At 33.5% G+C, this 12,925-nt stretch overlaps 1 protein-coding gene across 1 annotated transcript; it reads right to left on the bottom strand.

The window, feature by feature from the left end:
- Positions 1–3,266: 3,266 nt before the first annotated feature.
- On the bottom strand, positions 3,267–4,782 carry LOC138338624 (putative F-box/kelch-repeat protein At1g20790). Its single transcript, XM_069289601.1, has 2 exons — positions 3,576–4,782; positions 3,267–3,322 (listed from the first exon to the last, which is right to left on the bottom strand). Exons 1-2 carry the CDS (start codon positions 4,780–4,782, stop codon positions 3,267–3,269), a joined length of 1,263 nt encoding a protein of 420 aa, XP_069145702.1.
- Positions 4,783–12,925: the final 8,143 nt, after the last annotated feature.

The raw sequence follows: 12,925 nt of genomic DNA, 5'->3' as shown, positions 1-12,925 counted from the left end.
TTCATTACCCCTTTGAGACTCTCAGTGCCAAAGGACCCTAACCTGAATCTGCTCCCTTGTTAGACTCTGAATTTGTGAGGATCATCAAAACACCTAGAATATATTAGTCTCATTGTTGATGAAGATCTAACAACTTAGTTTATCTATGTAGCTCCAGGTAATGATTCTAGGTTAACAAAAACTATGATATGAAATTTCTTCTAACAATAGTGGTTTATTTATAAGCTAAATTTTCTTGTTGCAGAAATTGGCATGGGTAGTAAGTTCTCTGTTAAAGGAGATATATACAGTTTTGGGATTCTCGTATTGGAGATATTCACTGGAAGAAGACCCAAGCAAGCTCTAGCCTCCACGACTTTGTTGAAACAACATTGCTAGAGAAAGTTATGGAGATTCTAGAGAAAACAACTTTTCAAGAATACTGGGGCAGTATCAAGAAAGAAGAGATGGAATTCTTGGTTAACATACTTGAGATTGGTGTTGCATGTTCAGATTGACACTGATAAGATAAAAATTTCTACAAAGGGGAGATTGAGGCCACAGGCTACAAATGAAAGCATTGGATTTGATCTAAAATGGTTTAAATTCATTCTACTTGGTAAGAATGCTAACATTCTGTCTATTTGGTAAGCTTTGGATTTGATGTAAAACTTGAAATGCCTGCAGTATTTTCAGCATGCAGAAGAACTAAGGTAGTGTTAGATTTCTTGTTACTTAATGGATTTAGTCTGACTCTAGGAACATCAGATATTAGTTTTGAATGTCTACATGAGATAGTATGTTTCATTCATTAATGTAAAGGTTATGATTTTTCTTCCAGATTCTAGACGCACATGAGGTATTCCTGTCCCATAGTTGGAGCATCATGATCAATACTTGAAATATGCAGCAGTTGCCCTTAAGAAATAAAATTTATTTTCACATTCACAATGCATATAGGGAAACCCTAAAAAGAAAATTCAAACAAGTTAGGCATGCTCAACTAATTGAACATCTCAACCATTAATTGGTATGAAGTTTCGAGTGTACACTGGAGACCGTTTAGTGAGAATACCATTAATCCTCGTAATTTAGGGTACTGGGATGGAAAAGAAAGAATCGGTTTTTAACTACTCCCTTAATCTTTTCTTTGGTCATCTAGAGAAGAATTAGAAGCTAATCGTGACCTTTCAAGAGTATAGCATCTAATCTCTTTGTATCACTTCTGAGCCAATAAAGAGATCCACAACAACAAGTAGGTGGACTACTGAAGGATAAAAAGCAGAAATTTCTTTGCAGTTGGGTTTCATCGTTGCGATGAAAGTATATCAAGCTAAGTAAGCCTGAAGGTGTATTGAGTAAATATAATTCTTTTAGTTTTTGACCATAGGAAAGTGAAGTAAGAATTCAAATAATAAAAAAAAATTGGAACAAAATAAAAACAGCACATATGACGATGCTTGATTGACAAAGCAAATTTTGCATGGAAAATTTGCTAAACATCTTCCCTTGGTGCTGCTTCAGTTGATGCCAGAGAAGGAGATACATGAGAAGAGTAGCTTGACCACACTTCAGAGAATGAATATCATAATAGATGTGGGTATGCACTTTATTATCTTAACTATGAGTGTCAAACACTCATGATTCACTGTGATATAAAAACACAAAACATTCTTCTTAATTGGTCAACTTAGTAACGCATAAGCAAAATATATGATGGTAGGACAGAAAAACAGTACCACTGTTATATATTTAATAATAACAAACAGCCAGAATATTAATTTGATGGAAGAATAGGGAATTATTCTCCTTTCATATGCATATTTATTAATCCCTCCATGTTTAGAACAAATGTAATCATAGTTATATTCTAATACTTCCTTGAATATTAGTCACTCCTCAATCTAAGCCGTAAATAGTGACATTCACTAACCTTTTTCTATCCCTGTAGTGCTTGAACTAACTTTCAAAGAAATTACACTTACATGTCAGGAAATTATATACTCTGGCTATTTCATCTTTCATGGTTTTCTAAGAGAAGAGACTATATGTCTTAGGAAGATATAATAGAATTTATCTTCTACGGGATAACCCATTTTCCATTACATCAAAATAAAATTAATATCATCAAACAGAGGGTTCTCAACATGATTTTTAGCTTTTAACTTATAAATCTGGAAAGTTCTATCAGACTTTTTTGGGGATCATAAGGTAGGATTAAATGGTCATGGTGACAATGTTCCTAAAAGGTTGCGATTTTCCTTCCAGTTTCTAGACACACATGAGGTATTTTTGTCTCAAAGTTGGAGTACCATGATCAATACTTGAAAAATACAGCAGTTGCCCTCAAAGAAAAAAGTTTATATCCACAATCAAAATTCATATAGGGAACCCCTGAAAAGAAAATTCATACAAGTTAGGCATGATCAAGTGGTTGAACATCTCCACCATTAATCGGTAGTCTGGTTTGAGTGTACGTTGAAGGGTTAGTGAGAACACTGTTGATCCTCCTAATAGGGTGGTGGGATGGAAAAGAAAGAGTCGATTTTTAACTACTACCTCAATCTTCTCTTTGGTCATTTAGAGAAAGAATTAGAAGCTAATCCCTTACGTCTTATTTAAAACATTGCAAGAACTAAAAGATATATAATTGAACTTCAACTAATTGGTACCTTCGATGATAAATCTCCCGACCACATCAAACTTCACAACAAAATATGAAAGATGAGCAGTCTGTGATAAATAATGACTATATCCTCTTCTCACTTTGTATCACTTCTGAGCCAATAAAGAGCATCACACCAATATGCAGGCGGATTACAAAAGGATAAAAAATAGAAATCAGTTTTCAGTTGGATTTCATCGCTGTGATGAAAGTATATCAAGCTAAGTAATCCTGAGGTTTTGTTCACTCTGTGGTTTTTTACCATAAAAAATTAAGTAAGAATGCAACTAACGTAAATCTAGTCATGTTCAAAAAAATTTGAAACAAAATATAAAAACAGCACATATGACGATGCTTGATTGACAAAACAAATTTTGAATGGAAGATACGCCAAACATCTTACTGGTAATGCTAAAATCTTTCATTTATAGGAGTTCATCAGTTCAAATGTGCAACAGTTGCAAAAAAAAAGAAAGAAGTTTTTGTTCAAATTGCATATAGAAAATCACGTCTATTACAATATGTAACCATGTCCTCAATCTCCCAGAAATGACTGATTAAGTCATGTTTGAATAGAAACTAATCATGATTGAAGATAGTGAATGGTAGAAAGCCAAGTCTATTACAATGTTTCTTCTTCTTCTTCTCCTCCTCCTCCAACTTCTTCTTCTGATGTATCTGGAAAAAGTTATATACAAAATTTGAAAAGAATTAGAAACAATTTAAACTTGTTTAAAGTAAAAAAGGAGACCAAGAATTTATTAAATGCCACTAAAGTCAAACAAAGAAGGCAGACAATATCTCTACGAAAATATCGATTTGGTTCAATTGAGGTGTTTTAAACATAAATTTGAAAGGAATTGCTACACTGACCTTAAGCAACATTTAGTTGATTGCAAGAACTAAAATACAAAATTGAACTCAAACTAACTTGTACCTTCGAGAATAAATCTTCTGATGTCATCCAACCTTTCTGCAATAGACATCTGCTGAGCAATGGTTACATTATTGGAGGGCGTCTTATGGATACAAGCTAATGTTGGATAGAAGCAATACATGGGATAATCAACTTTGTCCAGGACTGCAACATTTTTGTACCCATTGATGTTGGTATCATACTCGTGTAGATCATGATACTGTGTTGGGGGACGTTGTACCAGAAAAGACACTTTTTTGTTGTCGATCCAAACTGGAAAGCCAATAATATCTCCATCCGGACTTAAAACAAAGTTGTCCAAAGTGTGGGAAACCCCCCAACGGCTGCTTGCTCTGTCAAAACTCCCAATGACTATGTGCTTTCTGAAAATGCATACAAGGGTAAGTAAACCTTGCGCCCTCCCTAGCCATACATCATTACCACTCATTTCCCTACTAGTCAAAATTTTCCCATAGCTAATATCATAATGATCAATATAGTCCGGACGGTCGATGAGTACAACCTCTTCATTCTTTGTATCAAGGGCTAGGACACTACCGTCACTTCTAAGAAAATACAAAGAATTGTTCCAATGAACAGGTGGACTGCCGTAAGGTAAGGATATGAAAGTATTGGTTCTCAATTGGATTTCACGCCACAAGTCAAGTCGCTCAGATGAAAGCAAGTGAAATTTGTAGAACAAGTTGGAATTTTCCACAAGGTTACTTATGGATACCAATTTGTATTGATTTGAAGTAAGGTAATCAACCGCTAGGCCTATCTTTTTTAACTCATGTCTAGGAGAATTCGGATATGGAATCAGTTGATGCTCTCCAGTTAGGGGATTGAATACGCAGTAACACCTAATTCTCTCAAACTCAAGGAGAAGCAAACCATCACATGAAGCCAAAATCTCTACGCCATAACATAGCGTTGTCACAGATTGAGTGATAGGGTTTAGGGAGATTTTTAGGAATTCTCTCAGCAATCTCCCATCATGAATTAAATAGATGAGTTGTGAAGAAGTGACTTTTTGACGGTGGAATAAAGTTTTTGAAAATTCAGGATGAGATATCATACCTTTAAAATTCTTGGATAGAATTTTACATTGAAAAACAAACCTCAAAGGCAAGCGGGAGATAATCTCCATCACCATAGCATCCGGCATTTCAATACTCTCTGATAGACTATTGTGTTCCTCTGCTCTGTTGCCGTTTCTCATGCTTTTAGTTCTTTCTATTCCCTTTTTCGAGTCTATTACGAAAGACATAAAATGTTTTACCCTAAAACAAGTTGTTGTTAAATAGTATAAAATTTTATTAGGAAAATCTCCGAAGCGATTCGGCAGAACTGCTGAACAATCAATGAAACTAGATATATATGTGGACTTATAATAATTCCTTCACATTAAGAAACAATAAATGATATATGTTGTTCAAATTAATTATATCCATCTTAAGAGTATAAGTGTGTTTAATCAATTTGTGAATTTGGTTTATGTATGGATATGACACTTCAAGTCCATATAAGCAAACTATTAGTGCATTCTACCAAAAATGTGGACTCTAACACTCGCCTTCACACACCAAGCCCAAGCCCAAGCTCAAGCCCAAGCCCAATAATAGTATATATAAGAAGTCCAAATAGATATGACTCTTATATTATATAAAGATATGAAACTGCAACACCAAAAACTAGCTACTGATGGGGAGGGTTATTACTTAATTCCATACAAGGTTCGTCCTCATTTAAGCTCCCGCTCCACGTCTAGTTGAGCGTGAAACAGGGCGTTAGAGTGGGCTAGAGTCCCACGGTGATTGGGAAACGAAATGGTTGCTTATATCGATTTAAACAATCTTCCTCTTGTGATCTAGATTTTGAGGTTAAGTTAGCTGATTCAAGTACCATATCTTTACATGGTATGAGAGTCAAGTTCATCCCCATTTGGGCTCCCTTTGAGGGTGGATGGTGTGTTATAGTGAGTAAGATCCCCACATTAGTTGGGGATTGGACTTGTGGTTGTTTATATGATTTGGACAATCATCTCTTCATGTGCTATCTTTTGGGTCGAGTTAGATTAATGTGCTATATATGTATTTTTATATTTTATTTACTCTGTATAAAACACGTATTTCTATTTGAACCAATTTGATACATTTATGATGTACCATATATATATTTCATCAGTTCACTGGAATAAATAAAGGATTTAGTAGTAATAGTACAGTAGTTACTATAATATATTTAGTAACAATAATAAATATGAGTATCTACAACCAAAACATTATATAAATGCCGCTAAAGGCTTTAACGATGTTGGATGCAATAACGTTAACCCAATTACCGCTAAATGTTCAGTGGGAGCTTGAAGCGAGAGATTTGGTAAAGGAGACCGCATTGAAGAAAGGCCTAACTTGAAACTTTGTATTGTATCACTATTGTCGTTAAAAGGAAATGTTATTGCCACTAAATATATCGTAGTAACTTGAACTACTGCAAACTAACTCCTCCCAAGACCTGCTAATGATCTGGCTTTCTTTTATATTTTGTCAATCATCAAAACATAAGTTCAACTCAGGTCAACTCAACACAAGTACTTTTGGTTTTATATGGAGAAGAAAAGGTCATATCTAAATAATCTGACTTACGGTTGTTATTTCTTTTATTTTTTTCCTGTACAAAGTAATCCCTCAAGTTTTCTATTTAGGATATAGATATATGAGTGTAATAGGACAGATGGTAAAAGGGAAATGCTTTGTTTTTAAATCAACAAGGAGAAATATAAGAAAATATTGATAGTAATAATCTTCTGACAATCAGATGATGTCATATCATATCATATCATATCATCATATTATATATATTAGAGATCAATTGGCATGTGAACTATGACCTGAATTTGGAACAAATTAAAATCATAACATATGCCGATGCTTAATTGACAAAGACATTACTGAGAAAATGGTTAACCATGGCTTTCTCACCCTAGAGTGCTTGAGTTGACTTATAATAAAATACACTTAGATGTCAGGAAATTATATCTTATATTTAACCATTTTTATGTTAATTGCTAAGTGGAAGTCTCTTATTTTATTTGAAAAAAGAAAAGGTTCAATCAGATAGTGTCGGGCAAATCTTGAATGGAAGATTCATCTAAAATCTTTGCCTGAAAATCTTTCATTTATTGAAATTCATCACTTGAAATGTGCAAAAAAATGGAAGAAGTTTTTCTTCAAAATGCAGAAATCATGTCTATTACAATATTTAACTATGTCGTCCATCTCCTAGAAATACAAATAAAAGTCATATTTAAATATTGAAGAGCAGAAAGTCACCTCTATTACATCATTTCTTCTCCTCCTCATCCGACTGATTCTTCTTGTTCTCCTCCTCTGATGAAATTTCTTCTTGGATGGAAATAACTTGACAATCTTTTGATGCCATCTAAGTTTGCAGCCTAATCAGCAGTCATTACATTATTGGAGGGTGTCTAATAGACACAAGCTAACGTTGACGTTGGATGGAAGCAATACATGGGATATATTATTAACTGTCTCCAACACTACAACATTTTCATACCCATAGATATTCCTATTATACTCGTAACTGTGTCCAGCGACCAGAAAAAACTCTTGTTTTCTGTCGATCAAGAGACGCCAATAATAATTCCTCCAGCAACTAAAACTACTTTGTCCATAGTGTGGGAAACCCTCCCTTCACCTGTCAAAATTTTACCGTATCTTATATCATAATGATCAATAAACTCAATATGGTCAATTAAAACAAACTTTGTATCAAAAGCTAGAACATTATCGTCACTTTTGAGTGAATAACGAGAAACACGGCAATATACGGTAAAAGATAGGAAATTATTGATCTGCATTCAGGTAACCAATCGTGAAGTCGTGGTCTCAGATTGAGTGATTGGGTTTAAGGAGATTTTGTGGAATGCTGACCTATCCTCTCTGTAAACGTATTATTTGCAATTACTGGAGAACCAAAGAATGGGATTTTTGTAATGGGGAAAATCAAGACTCCAGCACCCAATCAGATCAAACTTTTCAGCACATATTTTATATCAAAATCTGTTTAAAAAAAAAAACCAAATCAGCCGAAACCCTAATTAATCTATTTTCTGAACCAGCAAATAACTTGTTTCTGTTTTTGTGCCATACATTATTCATGTTTTCCCATGGAAAAAAATCATTCACATTTGATCTCGGCATTACATCATTTATTTGAGAAATGGTTTTGTTTTGTTTCATTAGGTGATTAAATCTTCACTTGAAATCAGTATGTCAGTCCAAGTTAAATGTTTATTTGATGTCTTTTATATGATGAAATTTTGCAGCTCATGTATTCATATTTTTAAAAGAGATCGAGTGTTCCTTCTTGCTAAGTTAGAAATGTTATGCAGGTCACATTTTTGGTATAAAAAAATTAGGGTAAGAAAAATCATGATGCACAAAAAATATAGATTTTAACATCTTTCCCTAATCCATTAGTTAGTAGAGTTTTATGTATAAGTCTCCTTCTAAGTTATTTAGTGATGGCTGGGTAAAATGTGGAAGGATCAGGGATTGAAAAGTAAGAATGCTAAAATGGTTTCAATTCTGTCTATTTGGTAAGCTTTGGATTTGATGTAAAACTTGAAATGCCTGTAGTATTTTCAGCATGCAGAAGAACTAAGGTAGTGTCAGATTTCTTGTTACTTAAAGGATTTAGTCTGACTCTAGGAACAACAGATATTAGTTCTGAATGTCTACATCAGATAATATGTTTCATTCATGAATGTAAAGGTTGTGATTTTTCTTCTAGATTCTATACGCACATGAGGTATTCCTGTCCCATAGTTGGAGCATCATGATCAATACTTGAAATATGCAGCAGTTGCCTCAAAGAAATAAAGTTTATTTTCACATTCACAATGCATATAGGGAAACCCTAAAAAGAAAATTCAAACAAGTTAGGCATGCTCAAGTAATTGAACATCTCCACCATTAATTGGTATGAAGTTTTGAGTGTACACTGGAGATCGGTTAGTGAGAATACCATTAATCCTCGTAATTTAGGGTACTGGGATGGAAAAGAAAGAATCGGTTTTTAACTACTCCCTGAATCTTTTCTTTGGTCATCTAGAGAAGAATTAGAAGCTAATCCTGACCTCTCAAGAGTATAGCATCTATTCTCTTTGTATCACTTCTGAGCCAATAAAGAGATCCACAACAACAATAGATGGACTACTAAAGGATAAAAAGCAGAAATTGTTTGCAGTTGGGTTTCATCGTTGCGATGAAAGTATATCAAGCTAAGTAAGCCTGAAGGTGTATTGAGTAACTATAATTCTTTTGGTTTTTGACCATAGGAAAGTGAAGTAAGAATTTAACTAATAAAAAAATTTGGAACAAAATAAAAACAGCAAATATGACAATGCTTGATTGACAAAGCAAATTTTGAATGGCAAATTTGCCAAACATCTTCCCCTACTGCTGCTTCAGTTCATGCCAGAGAAGGAGATACATGAGAAGAGTAGCTTGACCACACTTCAGAGAATGATGTGGGTATGCGCTTCCTTATCTTAACTATGAGTGTCAAACACGCATGATTCACTGTGATATAAAACCACAGAACATTCTTCTTAACTGGTCAACTTAGTAATGCATATGCAGAATATATGATGGTAGGACAGAAAAACAGTACCACTATTATATATTTAATAATAACGAACAGCCAGAATATTAATTTGATGGAAGAATAGGGAATTATTCTCTTGTCATATACATATTTATTAATCCCTCCACGTTTAGAACAGATGTAATCATAGTTATATTCTAATACTTCCTTAAAGATTAGGCACTCCTCAATCTAAGCCGTAAATAGTGACATTCACTAACCTTTTTCTGTCCCTGTAGTGCTTGAACTGACTTTCAAAGAAATTACACTTAGATGTCAGGAAATTATATACTCTGGCTATTTCATCTTTCATGGTTTTCTAAGAGAAGAGACTATATGTCTTAGGAAGATGTAATAGAATTTATCTTCTAAGGGATAACCCATTTTCCATTACATCAAAATAAAATTATTATCATCAAACAGAGGGTTCTCAACATGATTTTGAGCTTTTAACTTGAAAATCTGGAAAGTTTTATCAGAGTTTTTAGGGGATCATAAGGCAGGATTAAATGGTCATGGTGACAATGTTCCTAAAAGGTTGCGATTTTCCTTCAAGATTAATGATCAATACTTAAAATTTGCAGCAGTTTCCTGAAAAAAGAGGTTAGATTCAGATTCAAAATGCATATAGAGAACCCCTGAAATGAAAAATTCAAACAAGTTAGACGTGCTTAAGTGGTTGAACATCTCCACAATTTATCAGTAGATAGGTTCGAGTGTACGTAGGAAGGTTGGTGAGAACAATGTTGATCCTCTTGAGAGAGTGGGTCAGTTTTTAACTACCCCCAGAGAAGAATTAGAAGCTAACCCTGACCATAAGTCTCATACAACATCGCAAGAACTAACTATCATATAATTGAACTGAACTAACAAGTACCATGAGCAGTCTGTGATCAAAATGATCAATATAATCAGGACGGTCAATGAGTATAGACTCTTCTCTCTTTGTATCGCTTCTGAGTCAATAAAGAGAATCACAACAATAAGCAGGTGGACTACCAAAAGATAAAAAACTGAAATTGGTTCTCAATTAGATTTCATTGCTCCAATGAAAGTTTATAAAGCTAAGTATGCCAGAAGGTATATCGAGTAACTGTAATTTTGTGGTTTTTCACCATAGAGAAGTGACCTAAGAATGCAACTAACATAAACCCAGTCATGTTCAAATTTTTTTGAACCAAAATAGAAACAACACATATGACGATGCTTGATTGACAAAGCAAATTTTGAATGGAAGATTCACCAAAAGTCTTTCCGGGATGATGCTAAAATATTTCATTTATATGAATTCGTCACTTCAAATGTGCAGCTGTTGCAAAAACGTAAAAGAAGTTTTTATTCAAAATGCATATAGGAATGAGGCTCCTCATTCGGGCTTCCATTCCATGCTCCAGTTGGGTTGAGCGTGAAACTGCGTCAGAGTCCCATATTGTATGAGGAACGAAATGGTTTTCTAATATAGATTTGAGCAATCCTCCTCTCATGATATAATAAAGATTTTGAGGTCAAGTTAGATGTAAGTGAGTTGAGAACTAAAATAAGCCACAAAAATATAAAAGTAGCAAAAATAAGCCACTATTTTAGTAAGTAACTAAAATAAGCTTAGTGAAAAAATCTTTTCCACTATATTCAATTTTCTAAACGTTTTCCGTTAGTGTGATAACGTTTATTTTTAATAGGTAACGAAACTTTTTCTTCCACTTTATAAAGTGGAACTTTTTATTCGATTTTATAAAAAAGTTACCTTTTCACCTTCACCTTCACCTTCATCTTCTCTCCCTTTCCTTTTCATGGCTCCCAAAAAAAAATTCACTTTGAAGATGGTCCCAATTCGACAGTTTGAAGACGCCCCACACTAAACAAATCGAAATTTTGGAGTAGCACAACCTGACAACATTCAACTCATATTCGTTGCTTTAGGTGCAAAAATAGGTAAGATTGCAGTCTTGTACTTGTAGGGAAATTTTTTCTTTTTTAGAATGTGGTTTTGGTTTGATTTACTTTCAACCTTAGACTTAATTTAGTTTTGGTTAGGAAGGCATCTAAATTCATTGATAGAAAACTTTAGGTTTACACATCCTATAAAAGTTTTAATAGTAACACTACTTCAAAATCATATGAAAATAAAATAAAATATATTAAGAGGCAGAATAACGTAAAATATAAGACAAAATAAAAGTATCTATGTCATAAAGTACACAAAATATATCTTTTTGTCGCTTTAAGTTGAGACATCTTCTTTTTATTTTTTTTCCGAAAAAATATCAACAAATCTTCCATAATTTTCCCATATAGTGGATGTTATTGTTTTACTATTTCTGCACCAATATGTGTCTTGACTATCAACATATAATTGACTACTATTTTAGGATTGAAGTGTTTCAAAGCTTTCATGAACCTTGGCAACTCGGCAAAAGAACCCTCCAAGTACCATAAACTTTTTCAAAAGCCCTCTAGCAACCAAGATAGACTTCTCTTTTACTTACTGAAATGTCATATGCTTTAAGAACATTTGTTTGACAGTCTTTGATGGGAAACCTGAAATTAATAATAATATTAATTATTAAATAAAAAATGAATATTTTCTTATTAAATAAAAATCATCTAGGGATAAAATAGTATCTTGGCGTTCATTCTATATCAACACGGAGGACTTAGCAATCATCTCAACATCCAAGTTGAAATGCCCTTCGAGGCACATACCCATATCACCTGTATGTTATTTAATGCACCTTCCAACTTTCTTCATGTTAGTATGTTTATCAATAAAAGAAGTCAATCTAAATCGACATCCTTGTTCTACACGTCTGCAAACAAGTCGCCATGATCTCTTTGTCGATTTAATAACAAAGGACTCCCTTTCTATCTTCAAATGTAGAAGTTTAACTGCTCTTTGCAACTGCTTCTTTAAATTGAATAGCATGTCTTTTTCAATATAAATAGCAGCATTCATGAAATCTTCTAGTTTATGCCACGTACGTTGTGATCTATGCTCATCATGTGTATCACCAAAGATATCTGGACTATCCGGGAGATGATCAAGATAAGGAATTTCATGATACGAAACGGACTCATGGACATTAGTCTTGGCGATCGATTGGGTGTCAAAAAATCATCATCACTAGATGATGCCTCAAATGAAACATTATCTCCTTTTTTTCTCAGCATTAGGCAAATAATCACTATTACTAGCTGAAGGTGAGCCGTAATTAGGAAGATCATGATCATCGATATTCACAGGATCAATGGGCTCATCTTGTGTAATATTTTCCCTATATATGTATAAAATATATAAATATTTGGCTCATGCAATTAACTTACTCAAATTAAAAAAAATAAGTGTTAGACACAACGATAATCATCTGAATCAAAAGTAGGTGAGACATGAAAATTTGAGGATGTCCCAACATTTTCCGTCATTTTAAAGTGTGAGATTGACCAAAATAATTATTTAGTCCATAACTTGGAGCAATATCCCTATCTTGCTAAGGTAAACCTCTACAAAATATATAATAATAAGAATAATAAATAATTGACAAAATCAACAAATAATAATCGAAATATAAGAATTGAGCATTACCGATCACTTTCATTGATAGTTTCGTTTAAATCAAAATTATATCGACCGGTAAGAATATTTTGATAATATGTCATTTTAGGAAAATCAGTAGATTGAATTATCGGAAATTCAT

The sequence above is a fragment of the Solanum lycopersicum genome, chromosome 9 (assembly GCF_036512215.1).
Source record: "Solanum lycopersicum chromosome 9, SLM_r2.1".
Taxonomy (NCBI): domain Eukaryota; kingdom Viridiplantae; phylum Streptophyta; class Magnoliopsida; order Solanales; family Solanaceae; genus Solanum; species Solanum lycopersicum.
Note: the sequence above shows the minus strand (reverse complement) of the source record. Positions and strands in the feature narration are given on the sequence as shown.